At 40.1% G+C, this 19,513-nt stretch overlaps 1 protein-coding gene across 1 annotated transcript; it reads left to right on the forward strand.

The window, feature by feature from the left end:
- The first annotated feature begins 5,898 nt into the window (after window positions 1-5,898).
- Window positions 5,899-18,042, forward strand: ccdc28b (coiled-coil domain containing 28B). Its single transcript, XM_020520474.2, has 6 exons — window positions 5,899-5,962; window positions 8,548-8,780; window positions 9,967-10,130; window positions 11,297-11,451; window positions 12,887-12,909; window positions 16,564-18,042. Exons 2-6 carry the CDS (start codon window positions 8,620-8,622, stop codon window positions 16,631-16,633), a joined length of 573 nt encoding a protein of 190 aa, XP_020376063.1. The 5' UTR covers window positions 5,899-5,962; window positions 8,548-8,619; the 3' UTR covers window positions 16,634-18,042.
- Window positions 18,043-19,513: the final 1,471 nt, after the last annotated feature.

Below are 19,513 nucleotides of genomic sequence, written 5' to 3' on the forward strand. Positions count from 1 at the left end.
TTGTGTGAAAAACGTGCCTCGCATATCTCTCAAATTTGCCCCCCCCCCTTGCATATTGAACCTGTATCACCTAGGAAAAAGCCTCATACTTTGCACGCTATCCATGCCATTCACAATCTTGTAAACTTCTATCAGGTCGCCCCTCAATCTCCTGCGTTCCAGTGAAAACAAACCCAGTCTATCCAAGCCTTCTTCATAGCTAAAATCCCCCATACCAGGCAATATCCTGGTTAACCTTTTCTGTACCCCCTCCAAAGCATCCACATACTTCTGATGGTGTGGTGACCAGAACTGTACATGATATTCAAAGTTGTATAAATCTGCATCATAACTCGTCTATTCTACAAGACCAGGTTGGATGTTAGGAACACTGTAGCAAATAACTTCCTGACTTCCCAAAGCCTGCTCATCATTAACAAGGCACAAGTCAGGAGTGTAATGGAATCCTCCCCACTTGCTTGGATGAGGGTAGCTCTGACAACACTCAAGAAGCTTGACAGCATCCAGGACAAAGCAGCCCATTTGGTTGGCATCAACAAACATTCAATCACTCACAAATGACATTCAGCAGCAATGTGTAACATCTGCAAGATGCTCTGCATAAATTTACCTGAGATTCTTAGACAGCACCTTGCAAACTCATGACCACGTCCATCTAAAAGGACAAGGGCAGCAGATACATGGAAGCATCACCCCCTGCAAGTTCTCCTCCAAACCACTCAACATCCTGACTTGGAAATATATCACTGTTATGGAATCATAGAACTATACAGTAGAGAAGAGGTAATTTGGCCCATTGAGTCTACCCTGGCAAAAACTAGTCTACAGACACACCAGTCCCACTTTCCAACACTTGGCCCATAGCCTTGAATGTTGTGGTCTTCCAAGTATTTTTAAAAGGCAGTGAGGTTTTCCACTTCAACTACCTTTCTGTGCAATGTATTCCAGATTCTTATCTCCCTCTGGGTGAAATTTGTTTTCTTCAAATCCCATCTAAACTTCCGGCCTTTCACCTTAAAATTATGTTCCCTTGTTATTGACCTTTCAACTATGGGGAATAGCTGCTTTCTATCCACCCTGTTCATGCCCCTCATAATCTTATACACTTCAATCAGGCCCATTCTCAGCCTTATCTGCTCTAAAGAGAGGAACCGAGCTTATCTAGCCTTTCTTCGCAGCTAGACTGCTCCATCCCAGGCAACATCCTGGTGAATCTCCTCTGCACCCCCTCCAGTGCTGTCACACCCTTCTGAAAGTGTGGAGAGCAGGACTGCACACAGTACTCTGCCTGTGGCCTAACCAAAGTCTGTACACCTCCAACATAACCTCCCTGCTCTTATAATCTATGCCACGATTGATAAAAGCAAGCATCCTGTTGTCTTCTTAACCACCCTATTAACCTGACCTACTGCCTTCAGGGATCTATGGACAGGCACCGTAAGATCCCTCTGTTCCTCCGAGCTTCCTCATGTCTTGCCATTCACTGAGTACTCCCTTGTCTTGTTACCTCTTCCAGTGCATCATCTCACACTTTTCAGGGTTAAATTCCATCTGCCACTGATCTGCGCATCTGACCAATCTGTTTATATCCGCTTGAAACCTAAGACTGTCATCCTCACCGTCAATCACCCAGCCAATCATCGTTTCATCTGCAAAATTATTTTTCCCTCCACCCTTACATTATCTTCAATTATCATTCATATACATCACAAACAATAAGGGACCCAGCACTGACCCCTTTGGTACACCGGCGAACATCAGCCTCCAGTCACACAAACAGCCTTCTACTGCAACCCTCTGTCTCCTAACAATATGCCAATTTTGGACCCAACTTGCCATGTTAACCAGGATCCCATATGCTTTTATCTTCTCTAATGGTCCCCAATGCTGGGACTTGTCAAAGGCTTTGCTAAAACCCAAATAAACTATTTCAACCTCACTAACCTCATGTACACAACTAGTCACCTCCTCAAAAAATTTAATCAAATTTGTTAGGCTTGACCTCCCTCTGACAAAGCCATGCTGCCTGTCCCTGATCAAGCCTTGCCACTGTTTAATTCTCTTCTTCAGAATTTTCTTCATCAGTTTCCCTACCACTGATGTGAGACTGACTGGTTTGTAATTCCCTGGTTTATCTCTACCACCCATCTTGAAAAGTGGAACCACATTAGCTGTCCTCCAGTCCTTCAGCATCTCCCTGTGGCCAGAAAGGAATTAAAAATTTTGGGTTAGAGACCCTGTAATTTCCTCTCTCATTTCCCACAGCAGCTTGGGCTACAACTCGTCCATGCCTCGGGATATGTCCACTTTTAAACCTGCCAAAACATCCAATACCTCCTCACTCCCTATGTCAAATTGCTGAGGAACCTCACGGTCCCTCCTCTTGAATTCTCTGCCTACATGTTCCTGCTGCTGAGTGAAGACCGATGCTTACTTAACACCTACCAATGTCCTCTAAGCATAGGTTCCCCTCTTGGTCCCTAATGGGCCCACTATTTCCCTGGTTATTGCCTTTCCCCTTGATATACTTACACAATCTCCTAAGATTCTCCCTAATCTTACATGTCAGTGTTTTTTTCATGTCCCCCCACCTTGCCCCCACTTTTGCTTTCTGAATTACTCTCTTAAGCTCCCATCTGCACTTTACACTCGGGGCTCCATTGATTTGCTTCCTTTGTAGTTGTAAAATCCTCTCTCTTCCTCCTTAACTAGTCCTGAATATTCTTAGACATTCAGGGTTCTCTGGGCTTGTTGCTCCTACATTTCACCCTAAATGGAATATGTTAAGCCTGTACTCCCTGCCCCCTACCCCCACAATTCAATTTGTACCCTCTCCCCATTTTCTGCTGTTATTTTACCCAGAAGTAGCTGTTCCAAGCCTACTTTGGCCAGATCCTGCCGTTTTTAATAGAATCTGCTCCCCCATTTAATCCAAACCTATTCTTTTTTAAAGACCATCTTTCTTTTTTCCCTTTCCCATAACAAACTTAAAACGTACAGTGTTGTGGTCGTTCTCACTAAAATGCTCTTCCACTGCCATCTCGAACAGTTGTCTAGCTTCATTTCCAGAATTAGCTCTAACACTTGCACTGTCCCTTGTTGGACTTCCTATATGTTAATATGAAAATCCTGAAAGATTTCAAGAAATCTGCTCCCTCTAATCCCTCAAACTATGACTATCCCAATTAATGTTAAGGAAGTTAAAATCCCCTAATGTAATTACCCTGTTATTGTTTTTACACATCCCAGTAAATTGTCCACGTATCTGCTTCTCTATTGCCCACGGATTGTTTGGAGATATATAATACACTCCCAGAAGTGTAACTGCTCCCTAAACTCCCCCCACACAGCCTCATTTGAAGACACTTCCAAGACATCATCCCTCCTTACTGCAGTAACTGACTCCTTTATTAAAAATGCAACAGCACCTCCTCTTTCACACCCTCCCTTGTCCTGCCCCTCCCTCAACCACAGCTGGAATGAAGCATGTGTTAGAAGGCAAGGGTCCAGTAGTTATAGTTCGTATAGGTGTCAATGACATAAGTAGAATTATAAAAGAGGTTTTGCAGACAGTATGAGGAGCTGGTCACTAAATTACCCATATGCAAATAGTCATAATATCTATAAAAATAAAGAGACAAACATATGTTGAAAGACTGGGAGAAATGGATTTCAGTTTGTGTGCCACTGGCATCAGGACTGGGGAAAACATGTACTGTATGGACAGTCTTCTGAGCTATGTCAGGGCCAATGTTCTTGTGAACTGCATAACTAGGGAGGGAGAGACGGTTTTAAACTAAATAGTGGAGGCAAAGGATCAAACATGGAAAGATATGATGTATCAAAGGGTAGAGACAAAGGATCAGAGGAAAATAGTAATATGGAAAATAAGGGTCAGAGAATGGCTGGAAGGGATAGAGAGAAAACCAACCTGAAGAATACACCAACAGTCAAGACTAGAAGTTACAAAGATAACAAAAAGGCAAAATTGAAGGTTGTACATTTGAATGCATGCAGCATTGATAATGAAGTAAATGAACTAATACTATACATTGAAGTAAATAAAAATGATCCAATTACCATTATGAAGACATGGCTTCGGGGGATAACAGGATTGGGCCCTGAATATTGAGAGGTATATGACATTTGACGAAAAAAATGGAAGCAAAGTGAAATCCCTACAGTGCGGAAACAGGCCCCTCGGCCCAACAAGTCCACGCTGATCCTCAGAGCATCCCACCCAGACTCATCCCCCTATAATCCACCTAAGCTACACATCCCTGAACACTAGGGGCAATTTAGCATGGCCAATCCACCTAGCCTGCACATCTTTGGACTGTGGGAGGAAACCCGAGCACCCGGACGAAACCCACGCAGACACGGGGAGAATGTGCAAACTCTACACAGACAGTCACCCGAGGGTGGAATCGAACCCAGGCCTCTGGTGCTATGAGGCAGCAGTGCTAACTGCTGAGTCACCATGCCACCCACAAAGTGGAGGGGTAGCACTGTTAATTATGAATGGCATTTGTGCAATAGTTAGAGGTGACGTTAGTTCGAGATCAGCATGTAGAATTGGTTTGGGTTGAGATGAGGAATTAATAGGAGAAATAAGACACTAGTGGGAGTGGTTTATAACCCCCAGGCCCTGACAGTAAACATAATTTCGGACAAAATATACAAGAAATATTAGGTGCTTATGATGAAGGGATGCCTCTCAACATGGATACCTATAATCTACATATGAACTGAGAAAATCAGATTGGCAGTAGTAGCCTTGGATAGAATAGCTCCAAGATAATTTCTGAAGCAGCTCATTGTAGAACCAACTAGCGAGCAGGTAATATTAGATGTGTTATTCTATAATATGACAGTATTAATTAATGACCTCAGAGTTAAGGCAACCCTAGAGAGTAGTGACCACAATACAATCCAATTTTACATCTAATCTGAAGGGGAAAAGACTGGGGTTAAGACCAGTATATTAAACCCAAGGACAACTATGTTGGCATTAATCTGAGCTGCTGACCTGAACCAGCATACTAGGCTAGGGGATAGATCAATAAAAAAATCAGTGGCAGATACTTATGGGAATACTTCAGAATACTCAAAATAAGTATATTCTGACTGAAACTAAAAATGCTAAAGGGAGGAGCCAACATTCATGCTAACCGTAGTGATTGTAATGATATCAACCAGCTGGACATCATCGAATATGAGTTCCCTGATTGGGATTGTTAATCTGGTCCAAACACAGAGCCCTGGCTGACATCAAAAGAGGAGGGTCAGAGATACTGACACTCTGAGAGCTGACTCAAGAGAAGTCAAGGTCTGTTCATGTGTAAATAAAAGCTGACTTGGTGACGGGATACTGGCCTCTGTGGAGTTATTTCAATAACCAATAAAGTTAGGGAAAGTTTCAGATTTAGGGAAAAAAACAAATACTTGCACAAATGCAAGGGGCAGGTCAGATGATTGGTCAGTGTTTAAAGAATGGCAGAGAATGACTACAAGATTAATCAAAAGGAAGAAATTAGATTGTGAGAGGATACAAGTATTTAGAAAGGAAACAAGGAAGTAAAGTGAGTGTTGGTCCTCTGGAGAGAGAGAATGGGAAGTTAATAGCAGATAATATGGTAATAGTGCCTGAGGTGAACAAATATTTTGCTCTGCCATCATTGTAGAAGATACAAAAACCATTGCAGTAATTGTTGTCAATCAACAGTTGGAAGAGAGAGGAACATAACGAAATTACAATGTTGAGGGGAAGTGCTACTAAGTAAATTGATGGAAATGTGGATTAATAAGTCTTCAGGTCAAGATGGATTTTATCTTTGGGTGTCAAAAGAGATTGCTAATCAGGTTATAGATGTTAATTTTCCAAAATTCCCTTGATTTCAGGAAAGGTTCCATCAGACTGTTGTGAAGAAGACAGAGGAAATTGCAGATGGATATAGTAAAGGTAAAGTCACCATAGTCTTTACAGACCAAAGGGCTTCTCTGTTACTAGAAAGATACAACTGTTGGTGGTTTAACCAGAAGGCTACCATGCCTCAGGTAAAGGGAGAGGTCAAGAAGGAGAGTCCTTCATGGTAATCTCAGTTGGCACAGGAATTGAACCCATACAATTGGCATTACTGTGCATTACAAAACATTCATCCAACCAACTGAACTAAGCAGTGCTGAAGACAGATAGGTTTAGTGCATGGACAAGAATCTGGCAGATGGAGTGTGATATAGGAAAATGTGCAATTGTTCACTTTGGAAGGAAAAAGGGAAAAACAGAGTATTACCCAAATAGAGGATGACAGTGATCTGCTTTCAAATGAAAATCCAAATGTATTACATCTTCTGGTCCCCCTTTACATATCAAAAAATTTCTAATAAATCTGTCAGACATGATTTTCCCCTCGTGAATCCATAATGATAACTCAGATTATGTTATGTATTTCTAAATGCTCTGCTATTACATCCTTTACATTACACTCTAACATTTTCCCAATAATAGGTGTTAAACTAACAGAACATAGATTTTGTTTCCTTCCCTTTTTGAATAAGGTGTTACATTAGCTGTTTTCTATTCCTCTGGATTTTTCTAGAATCTAAGGATTACTGGAAAATTATCACCAGCGTGTCCATTATCCGTAGCTACTTCCTTTAATATCCCTGGATGCACTGCATCAGGTCAGGGAACGTGTTGGTGCTTAACTCCATTAATTTCTCAAGTAGTTTTTTTCTAGTGATATTATTGTTTTTATTTCATCCCTACCCTTTTGGTGATTGCGTATTTAGTATTTTTGGAATGCTATTAGTGTCGTCTACCAGGACCACTAATGCAAAGTATTTATTCAGCTTCTCTGCCATTTCCGGGTTCCGCATTATTATTTCCCCAACCTCAAAGGCCTTTAAAAGGCATGTCTTCACTTTGGCTTCTCTCTTCCTTTTTCTATACTTAAAGAAGCTATATCGTTGTTCCTTCATTATCATTGGGCCAAAATTCCTTCATAACGATACTGTGGGTGTCCTTGCATTTCAGTGACTGAAGCAGCTCGAGAAGGCAGTTCAAACTACCACCTTCTGCAGGACATTTATGGATGTGCAATAAATTCTGGCCTAACCAGCAACACTCACATTGCATAAACAAATTATAAAAAAAAAGCACTGAGCCCAATATTAATCCCAGCTGTTGCTGAATTGGAACAAGCCAAATTAGCATAGGATATGAATGAAATCTGTCTATGAGGTGTACCGGACCAGTGGCTTTACTCACTAAACCATCTTAAGTGTTTTGTACATTCATAGAACATAGAACATAGAACATTACAGTGCAGTACAGGCCCTTCAGCCCTCGATGTTGCGCCGACCTGTGAAACCAATCTGAAGCCCATCTAACCTAAACTATTCCATTATCATCCATATGTTTATCCAATGACCATTTAAATGCCCTTAAAGTTGGCGAGTCAACTATTTTTGCAGGCAAGGCATTCCACGCCCTTACTACTCTCTGAGTAAAGAACCTACCTCTGACATCTGTCCTATATCTATCACCCCTCAATTTAAAGCTATGTCCCCTTGTGCTAGCCATCACCATCCGAGGAAAAAGGCTCCCACTGTCCACCCTATCTAATCCTCTGATCATCTTGTACTGTAATCATGAGACTAAGACAAACAATCTGGAGATGTGTTTGTATTTGATTTATTGATTCCACCTTTGAAATGTGAGCTTATAGAACAGGGCCAGGATTTACTTTATGTCCTGTTTGCAAATCAAATGAAACAACTGTTTTATACTTATGCACATGATTTTGTTAGAAAATAGTGACCACAGCATATCTTTTATTTTCTTTCTTCCCCATCCCTTTCTAAATCAGACAGTGATCGAAGAGATAGGAAACTGCAAGTCAACTATGATCCTATTATTGTGTTTCATTCAGTCATTTTGAAGATATTTCTGATGGGTAGTGCATTTTAAAATTATTAATTATACATCTGAAATATTTTGTATTGAACAAAGTGAAGTTCATACAGAAGGGGATTAATTAATGATGCAATTGACAGAGGGTATTTTTACATGAAGTTTACAATGTAAACTCTGGTTTGGAATGCTCAGGAACAAGTTATTTTGGAAGTGTTTTCATCGTAATTGTGAAATGAAATTGTGTCAATCATAAAAAAGATGGAAATATAAATAATTAGCTGAATCATAAAACTAATAAAATATTATAAGGCAAGAATAACTTTTGTTTTACTTACATCACTGTTACATCTTCAATATTTCTGTTTCCAAAGTCCTGTACTAAATTCTGTCAATGACACCCAGAGTGTGCTAGGTCTATTTAAAAGATTTTTAAACAATTGCTGTTTCCGTATGAGACATTTCCGGATTGAACATAGAAAATTGGAGAGGTTACAATGTGTTAACTTTTTTCATAACATGTTTATTGTAAAATTTGTATTCCTTCAAATATTTGTATTTTTTAAAAAAATTAAATATCTGATGAATGCATTAAATACTTGTAAAATAATCTAATTTTTCTGTGGCTTAAGCTATAAAAAGATGAATTTGATGAACTAGTCCACTTCAGCTTTAATCTGACACCAACTGTGGAACATCTGAGAATGGAAGAGAAGAGAAAGAAGAGAAGCCCAAAGGTCTCTGTAAATCAGCAGCCTTCACTGAGTAACCCCAAGAAATCATCAGTGCCAGCCAGTAAGAGTGCAACATTCTCCTCTGCTTTACCTCAGCCTCCTTCACCAAAAGTTAAATCAAAGTTGAAAAGGTTGGTACTAAGCTGTCTCATATAATTTCTGATTCCATTAAAAGTTCTATTGTAAAGTGACGTTTCTGTCTGTGATCTGTATTGACTAATTTTTTTTTTATATACAGTACTTGTTGATCTGTCACCAGGAATGAGTCTTCAATGTACAGGCCGTTTAACTTGGTCTAATGACCTATTTTATGAAGAAACCCCATTGATTATGGACATATTAGCATTACCCCTAATGAAACATACAATCCCGCACCCCTCGGGCCTGCTCTGCCATTCATAATGATCACGGCTGATCATCGAGCTCAATACCCTAACCCCGCCCTCCCCCCATATCCATTGATCCCTTTAGCCACAAGAGCTGTATCTGCCGTCGTCTTGAAAACATATAATGTTTTATTGTCAGCCACTTTCTGTAGCATTGAATTCCACAGGCTCATCACTCTCTGGGTGAAGAGATTTCTCCTCATCTCTGTCCTAAAAGGTTTACCCCTTATCCTTAGACTATGACCCTGGTTCTGGTCTCTCCCACTACCAGGAACATCCTTCCTGCATCTGACCTGTCTTGTCCTGTTGGAATTTTGTAGGTTTCTTTGAGATCTACTCTCTGCCCAATTCTGGTGAATACAATCCTAACTGACTCAATCTCTCCTTGTAAGTCAGTCCTGTCATCCCAGGAATCAATTTGGTAAACCTTGGTTACACTCCCTCTACAGCAAGAACATCCTTCCTCCAATAAGGAGACCAAAACCACACAACAAATTCTGGGCACGGCCTCACCAATGCCCTGTATAATTGCAGCAAGTTCCTGTACTCGAATCCTGTCACAATGAATGCCAGCATACAGTTTATCTCCTTCACTGCTGGCTGCACCTGTGTGATTACTTTCAGTGACAAGGACACCCAGGCCTCGTTACACACTCCCCTCTCTCAACTTACAGCCATTCAAATAAAAATCTGCCTTCCTATTTTTGCTACCAAAGTTGATAACCTCACATTTATCTATGATACACTGCATCTGTCATGCATTTGCCGGCTCACTCAGCCTGTCCAAATAACATTGCAATGAAACGTTCTAAGGACATTTTTTTTTTTTTAGAAAACCAATATCATTTCTTTAGCATGAAATAGTTGATGATATGAGTAAAATGATGTTATTTTTTCAATTTACATTTTTAAAAAATTTACATTTGAGCAGAACAAACAAAGACAAAGTAAAACTGCCACAGCAAACTGGAAACGTGACAAAGCCAGCTCCAATTCAGCATTCATTCCTGACAGATGTTTCTGATGTGAGAGAGATGGAATGTGGCTTGTTGAATTTACTGAATGATTTCCACTCTGGGAAGTTGCAGGCTTTTGGTGAGTTCTTTGACTGAAGAAAATGTGACATCCAAATGTAATAGGTAATATAACCAAATCACATGATTATTAAAGTACATACATGGATGTTGAAAATAACATTGTGAATATCTTGAAATCTGGCAACTGAGATATTGTGACTGAACTTGCATTAGGAAGCCTGCAATGATTTTTCACCATATAAAGGTATTGCATTGACATTGTGAACAGCACTTTTTTTATGAACATGAAGCCTATGTTTCTCAACTTGACAATATTATCTGTAGGTCTGTCACATTGTTGAAAGAACATGAGATGCTAAGTGATCAGTGGACTTGTCTGGACATTTCTAAAGTAAACAGATGCTCACCCCAATTTTTCATTCTATTTTTAACCCAAATCTTCTCGATGATTGTTTGCACTTGATACTACTGTCACCTCAATAATAATGTCTGCCTCCTATCCTTACAACATCTTTGCCATGGCCAATACCTTTTTTCATGCTTTTGCTAGTTTTCGACTCGGTTTCTCTGATATCCTGTTTACCGTCCTCCCCCTATGTCTGTAAAATGTAATTTTGATCACCAATCATGTGTGTACTTGCAGACTTATTGACTTCCTTTCCTCCTATACATTCAATTTTCAATCCTGATTTCATTATTTCGTTCTCCATTTGTGGAGCAGGCTGGTTTGGCTAACTAGCCTTTTCCTTCTCTTTCTTCTGACTTGCTGTTTCTAGATTGTTGTTGTTTAACTGTGAGGATCATGTCAGCAATTGATGTATAATTTCTTTGGGGCACTGAGGAACTGATTTGTGTGTCTTAAATTTATTTTAAAACAAATCAAATTTTTCAAAAGTAATGTATACTAATATTTAGAAATGCATCTGTAATATGTTTTATCCCTGTACTAATGTCTGAATATAGCTCTATGAAGTCTTTTAACCTTCTCATTTAGTACCAATCATGTGCGGTTAGTGTGAACCAATGAACTCTGAATTGTGTTCCAGTTCAGAAGCAATTTGTTGCTAAAGCAACTGGAAATCAAAGTTGAAACAACTTTGACTATTTAAAGGTAGTTGCTGAAGTTTAATAAAGTTGAAGTTTGTTGGTTAGTCAGGATCATGAGCTGCTGCAGTTTGATGAATTACTTTTTTTCCCAATTGTGAAAATGCTACGTTTCTTTAGGGAAAGAGTGCTCTTTTGAACAGATGGAGCATGTGAGAGAGATGCAGGAAAAAATGGCCCGTTTACATTTCAGCCTTGACAGTCATATGGAAGAGCTGTCTGCAGACAAGAAAAAAAATGCATCCGACAGGAATCTCGAACAGCTTCTGACAAACGTGAGTTCAAGAAATTGTCGATTTGGTGTCAGATGAGAGGGTTTGTTGTTGTGGAGTTCCTTGCAAACTGATAACATTTAGACATAACTTTGAGATGATTAAAAGATCTAAGAGAAACGTTAGTTCAGTTAGATTGATATGAAGTCAGGTTTAGATTCTATAGATGGAAACGTGCAACGTTAACTCTTGGGGCTTGTGGTGCATGATAGTGTCCTTATCTCTGGATTAGGAAACGCTTGTTCAAGTCCCACCTGCTCTAGTGTGTACAAGAACAGGTTGATTAGAAAATATCTACAACTTTATCCCTGGCTTTATAACTTACCATGCTTTCAAACATTGATGCACATCAAAAATGTGTGGTATGAGCATTTTTGTTTTCCATGGAAATGGAATATCTCAGTTTTGGTAATTAAGGCAGAATCTAATCACTGGTCTATCTTGTGCATAAAAAGCCGTGAATCAGATGGTAACACTTGTTATGATCAGAAAGAGGGTTGAATGTTCAGGGACTTGGATGCAGTTATTTTGTATTGCACACTGATGGAGTATTACACTTTCACAAGTGCAATCTGTTGTCTGTTTAGAAGATGAGCAGGGCTGTTATCTCTTTAATTGACATCAGCAAAGCAGATTACCTTGTCATTATTGTTTTCCTGCTGTTTTCATTTGCTATTTTAAACACTTCAGTTGTAAACAATGATAAAATCAATTCTTCCTCTTCAATTAGGTCAAGTCATATAATCCACAAAATCACACAATCCAGCACATTTACTCAATCAAATTGTACAATATAATTCAATTGATTAAATGGTTCTTTATTATTAAGTTCAGAATCTACTATAAGAACTCAGGTACCAAGCTTTATCAACCTAGCTAGGCTACAGCTGAGTGCTTGTTCTAAAACATTTATGCCAATTCAACTTTGACTTCTACATTCCATACATTTAAAGATCACTGGAGGAGCTGATGTAAAAAAGAACCAGTTTAGACTTGGAGAAATGTATCTCTCCTGTTAATGGTTAGGATTCAAAATATATATATAGCAAAGCCCCAGTTCATTTCTTGGTCAGTGAACGACTCTTTCAAACTTTCCTGGTTGTCTTATGGGTCGGGTTTTGCATGCTTACCGCTGTGATCTGGGTTTGATTCTTGGTCAGGGAGTAACTTTCTTGAAAGGGCTATTCAGGCACAATGGTAGCATCCTGACTTGTGGGTTAGTCCTACCTGCCCTGTAGGTGTGTTTATAACAACAAATTATTTAAATTAATTGAGTTGTTTAAAATTGTTTTAGAAGTGGATTGATAACAGCTGTGAAGTGTGTTCAGAGCTTTAATTGAATAGCCCACTGTTATGTTAGTGTCAGTACCCAATTACATTTATATATTAATCTATTGTCTAATTGTGGTAATGTTCATTATTTTTCACTATCTTACAGCTGGAAGAGCTTAGTACTTCAATGTATCCTTTTCAAATGATTCTTGTTACTAATCACTTACAGCACATTGTAATCTAACAGCAAATTTGTCAATCGGCTCTGTTCATTTGCGTTGCAGCACTTCCAGTTTTTCTCTGGATAAAAGTTGACTTCAATGGAAATGCAAATAGAACTGTGGAGAGTGGAAGGGGAGAGATGTAAAAGGGTCTGCTAACTTACTGTCATGTGGTGGCACAAAGCCACAATCTATCCATGAGAAACAGGAGACCTTTTGATAGTGGAGAACAATCCAAGAAACCTCAGTCCTGCGCTCAACTAATGTCCACGCACATATTATTCCAGAAGGGGACTCAGTTTAGTTTTCACTACAAGAATCCTAAGAAAATGTTTCTCTGTCTTCTGAATCCTGGAGCATTAATACCAATTGTAACACCTACTATAAGAACAAGAAACATTTAGCCCCAGAACCTGTCCTGCCATTCAGTAAAACAGTAACTGACCTGCAGGCTAACTCCTCACACCCAATGTTTAATTTTAACAGTAACAGCTGTTCTAGCATCAGTTAGGATTTGTGAAATAGAGTTACAAGTTCTACCAAATTGTGTGTGTAGAAGTGTTTTCTAATTTCATTCCAGAAAGGTCTCGTTCTCGTTTTTAGATTATGCCACTAGTCCTAGATTACTCAACCAATGGGGATAATTTTGTTTTTATCTACTCTATCTGCATCTTTTAATACCTTACACTTTAATCAAATCCCCCTTAGTCTCATGAATTTCAAGTGATACAACTCTAATTTGTATAATCTCATCTCATAATTTTAACTATTGGAGTCACTCTGCTAAACATTTACTCCCCTCCCTCCACTTAACCTTAAACCTAATGCAAGATCATTATTTCTTTCTAATATGTGCAGATCTGCTTACAGTGTTCGAGGTGTGGCCTAAGTACGGTCCTGTACCCTAGTTCTCTAAATATAAAGGCCAATGCTAAATTAGTCTTTTGATTATTTTTGAACCTGTTCATGACTGACTCATACAGTCAAAGAGGCATACAGCATGGAAACAGGCCTTCAGTCCAACTCATCCATGCTGACCAGATTTCCTAAATTGAACTAGTTCCATACGTCAACATTTGACCCATCTCCCCCAAGCCTTTCCTATCCATGTACTTTGTCGGGCGGCACAGTGGCTCAGTGGTTAGCACTGCTGCCTCACAGCACCAGGGACCTGGGTTTGATTCCACCCTCGGGTGACTGTCTATGTGGGTCAACACATCGTGGAGCCGGAGGAACACAGCAGGTCAGGCAGGATGAGAGGAGCAGGAGAGTCATCATTTTAGGTGGGGACCCTACATCAGAACTATCCCAGACTGCCTATGTGCAGTTTCCTTGTTCTTGCCTTGTCTACATGGATTTCCTCCAGGTGCTCCGGTTTCCTCCCACAATCTAAAGATGAACAGGTTAGGGTTGATTGGCCATGCTAAAGTGCCAATAGTGTCCAGGGATGTGTAGGTTAGGTGGATTAACTGCAGGATATGCAGGGTTACAGGGATAGGATAGCGGGGTGGGATGCTCTTTAGAAGGTCGATGTGAACTCGATGGGTCGAATGGCCTGCTTTCACACTGTAAGGATTCTGTGTACTTGTCCAAAAGTCTTTTAAATGTTGTAATTGTACTCGCCTCTACCATTTCCTCTGGCAGCTCATTATATATATATGCACCATCCTCCATGTGAAACAGTTGTCTCTCAGGTGCCTTTTTAAATCTTTCCCCTGTCACCTTAAAGCATGCCCTCTAGAATCATAGAATTCCTACTGTGTGGAAACAGGCCCTTCGGCCCAACAAGTCCACACCGACCCCCATAACCCACCTGAGCTACACATCCCTGGACACTACAAGACAACTTAGCATGGCCAATCCACCTAACCTGCACATCTTTGGACTGTGGGAGGAAACTGGAGCACCTGGAGGAAACCCACGCAGACACGGGGAGAATGTGCAAGCTCCACACAGACAGTCACCTGAGGGCGGGATTGAACCCGGGTCCCTGTGAGGCAGCAGTGCAAACCACTGAGCCCTATCCTAGGGAAAAGACCTTGACTATTCACCTTATCTATCCCGTAATGATTTTATAAACCTCTATTATGTTTACCTTATAGCCTCAGCCTCTTTCACTCCAAGAAGAAAAGTCCCAGCCTATCCAGCCTCTCCTTATAATTCAAACCCTGCAGTTTCAGTAAATCCTTGTAAATTTTTTTGTACCCTTTCCAGATTAATAACATCCTACCAAGAGCAGGGTGACCAGAATTGTATGCAGTACTCCAAATGTAGCCTTACCAGTGTCTTATACAGCTGTAATATGATATCCCAACTCGTGTACTTAGTGCTCAGACCGATGAAAGCAAGTGTGCCAAACGCCTTCTTCACCGCTGTGATTACCTGCCTCCCTAGGTTTCTCTGTTCGACAACACTGCCCAAGACTCTACCATTAACTATGTATGTCCTGCTGTGGTTTGTCTTACCAAAATGCAATGCCATACATTCATTTTTAAAATAAACTCCACCTGCCATTACTTAGCCCACTGGCCCAGTTGGTCAAGATCCTGTTGTACTCTGAAGATAACCTTCTTCACTTTCCACTGTGGTGTCATCCATTAACTAACTATGCCTCCTATATTCGCAGTCAGATCACTTATATAAACGATGAACCGCAGTGGACCCAGCATCAATCCTTGAAGCACTCTACTGATCAGGCACCAGATGGAACAATAACATTTTTATTAATCTAAGTACCTGCCCTGGATCCTTGGGCTTCTTTAGATTTCCACTGTTTTTGGTTTTTCACCAATTAGAAAGTGTCCTATTCAATCCTTTTTATGTACCAAAATTGATTGCCATATGTTTTCCTCCATTTGAAATCATTTGCCGCAGTTTTGCCTATTCACTTAATTAAGTGATTAAGTGTGTGATTTTGGGCATCTATTTGCAGTATTAACAATTTTAACATCAGCAACTTCTGGATTATCAACGAGTCTTTAACAAAGAAGGCAAATAGTTGAACTGTCAAAATCAACTAGTAAGACTCAGTTCTACCAGTTGCCCATTATCCCTACTCTCTGCCTCATGCAGCTCAGCAAATTTGCCTAAGAGGTCAATCATTTGTCCTCAATTCAATGACCTACATCAGCTCGATCAACACAGATCTACAAACATCCACTCGCTCCACCACCAACGCTCAGTAGCAGCAGTGTGTACTATCTACAAGATGCACTGCAGAAATTCACCAAAGATCCTCAGACAGCACCTTCCAAACCCACGACCACTTCCGTCTAGAAGGACAAGGGCAGCAGATACATGGGAACACCACCCCCTCCAAGCCACTCACCCACAGCATGCAAACTGCAGTGGTTCAAGAAGGCAGCTCACCCCCACCTTGTCCAGGGCAACCATGAACAGGCATCAAATGCCAGGCCGGCAATAACCATGTCCCGTGAGTATACTTAAAACAAAATGAATCAAACTAGAGATCTGCTGGTCTGTAATGGCTCACTGTTGTAATAGGCACTATATTCATCTATTGAGCTATTTGGGGAACTTGCATAACAGATTTTCAAACCAAGATTAGGAGGCATTAGATTTTTCATATGTTAAGAGGAAATGATCCTTAGCAGAAATTCAGACAAAAGCTACACTTAGCAGAAAATCAAGAACTGCCAAAAAACCAAGAGCCGAAACTACATACTTTATAGAAACTGTGGTTAATGAGACTTGTGGGAATCTTGGATAAAGAGAAAATGGACTGCACTCTTCAATGAAAGCATTCCTGTAGGGAGAAAGACAGGATGCATAATACTTGGCGTGTTTACACTGCAGGTGGGAAACAGACATTATATTAGCTTTTAATAGGGAGCATTGTTAATTTTATCTCCTCCTGTCATTTCCAGAAAAGACTGGCTCTTCACTACAGCACAGTTGCATACTGGGTTACCTACCTTAGTGGTCATCACTCATGTCAGCCTTGACAGTAATTTTGAACATCTTTTTGATTTGATATTTGTTGTAACGTGTACCGAGATATAGTGAAGTGTTGTCTTGGCTGCTAAACAGGTAGATCATACCATACAAAGTGTATCAGAGTAGCAGAACAGAGTGCAGAATACAGTATTACAGCCACAGAGAAGGTGCAGAGAGAGATCAGAATTAACATTTGAGAGGTCGGTTCAAAAGCCTGATAACGGGGGAAAGACGCTGTTCTTGAATCAGTTTGTATGTGTGTACAAACTCTTATATCTTCTGCCCGTTGTAGAGAGTATAACCAGGATGGGAGGGATTTTTTATGTTGGTTGCTTTCCCGAGGCAGCAGGAAGTATATTACTCAACTGTAAATTAAGTCATCACAACTGAATCCAAGTCACATCTTGTTCCCACTTGACGACATGCAGGAACATTGGACAATGAATAGCAGCCTCAGTGTTGCATGATTTTGCCAAAGTTTAGTCTACAGGTGCTGAAGCCAATCAATACCATCCCAGGTGAAATTCGCTTTATCTCCATAAACAGTGGCTGGAATTTTCAACCCCTTTTCTCTATGGTTCAGTTATGCACTGGATAAATTTGTAGAACCATCTGTGAACTTATTTTGTTACTGTAGCTTGGGCACAAACGTATTGTTTGATTGGCATGGGAAAGACAATTTTCTGAACATCAGTTTTAACAATGCAGTTATTATTTTTCCTGGTATAGAGGATTTACTTTTAATATCATTGTGCTATTCGCACAAAAACACATTTTCTAGTTCAGGAAGTGCATTTTGCACTCTTAGCTGCCATTGCAACTGACTGGCCATGATTAGTTGAAAACATATTTAGATCAAACATTTACATTTCTTTTTCTTAAACAGTGCGATGTAGATGAAAGCCTAAAATGATATTTTCAATTAAAGAATTCAAGGTTTCTTTTAAGATGTGGTGGGTCAGGCTTGGAGGGCCAAAGGGCCTGTTCCTGTGCTGTATTTTTATGTTCTAAATTCGTAAAAATTGTGATTATTTCAGTTTAACTTTTACTTCAACAGTGAATCAACACTGTTATCAGTCTGTTTAGGAATGTATTTTTTTTGCATTACAGGTAAATAAAGATTAGCTTATTCACTCAGGACAAACCTACTGCCTATTTCTGTTGTTCTGCACCTTTCTTCTTGTTATACCCAAATGTCTCTTTAAGACCGGTTCAAGGGCAGTGATTTTTCAAATTAGGGTTCAACCTTACCGGTGGAACATAATATTTATTTGACTGGTGTGTAACAAAAGAATTTAAGTCTGATCTGGAATTATGCACTCTGTGGACTGGATCTTTGTTTCCAGGTAAGGTACAAGAGTCAGGAAATTATCTGAATCAGAGATAGTAGGACTTGCTTCTGCCTGGGCGGGGGAGGGGGTAGGTGGAGTCTTCTCCTTGAGCATGGGGTGACTTTGAGATGCATGTCAGGCTAGATGCCCATAAAACACTCCATGCCAATGCAAAAACCTCTCACCCATGCCAACTTAGTGACAACTTGTGCCAACCCATTCTCATATCAATTCCCATAACTCTATGCCAAATTAGTGCAAACTCAAGATCTAACCACCACCTGTTTCCATTACACCCTCCATGCCAACTCATCAACTATCCATCACAGGCAGATCTCAGGAACCATGCTGAGATGCAATAAATAAAAGTTTGAAACACCTATTAGAATGTTCATTTGCTTTTCTTATAAAAAAAGCCTCCTATTCGTGTAGGTCTATTCAAAACATATTTAAATAGCCTGAAGTACTTAATCCTGATTAAAGTATTCTGCATACTTTGCTTGGCCTTGTAAGAGTTACCATGAATTGATCTCACTGATGGAAGTATATTTCTCCTTAAGTAAAGATACCAAGGACCGGATTTTTTTTTAGGAGATGTATGTCAGTGTGTGAAAGGCCAGACAGTTGTGATATAGAGAAAATTTTTTTACAGTCCCCAATACCACACCATATTATTTTGACCTTCTTGCTTCTTGGGAATACCTGGTCTAAAAAATATACCCATCGCCTGCCCTAGTGAGTTTGCATTCCCTACTTTAAATGGGGTTTCAGAATCAGATTGCCTCCCACACACACTTTAGTGGGGTGGTGGAGGATTCTTGAAACCCTTTTGATAGCATACCACATTTGAGTTGCTGAAGGAAATGGAACACCTGGTAAGGAGACTGAAGTATTGTGAAATGTAAAGTATTTTCACACCTTCAAGTATCACCATTAGGTGTTTCATTGTATGTAGATGTGTTTTTAATGCAGTGATTCATATAGGGACCTGTCCTCCTAAAAGTAAGCCAACCGTTACCATTGACCAGGCTAGTTTATTTATCCACATGCATTTCAGTAAAACCATACAGCAGAAGTAGGTCATTCAGCCCAACAAGTCTGCTCTGCTGTTCAATAAGATCACATGCAACGTGCCTCAGTGCCTACCGCCCAGTGGCTCTAACGTCCATGATTATGAAGTGCTTCGAGAGGTTAGTCATGGCTCATATCAACTCTAGCTTCCCAGCCTCCTCAGTCATTTGTAATTTGCCTACCGATGCGACAGTTCCATGGCAGATGCCATTT

The sequence above is a fragment of the Rhincodon typus genome, chromosome 27, assembly GCF_021869965.1.
Source record: "Rhincodon typus isolate 14 chromosome 27, sRhiTyp1.1, whole genome shotgun sequence".
NCBI lineage: Eukaryota > Metazoa > Chordata > Chondrichthyes > Orectolobiformes > Rhincodontidae > Rhincodon > Rhincodon typus.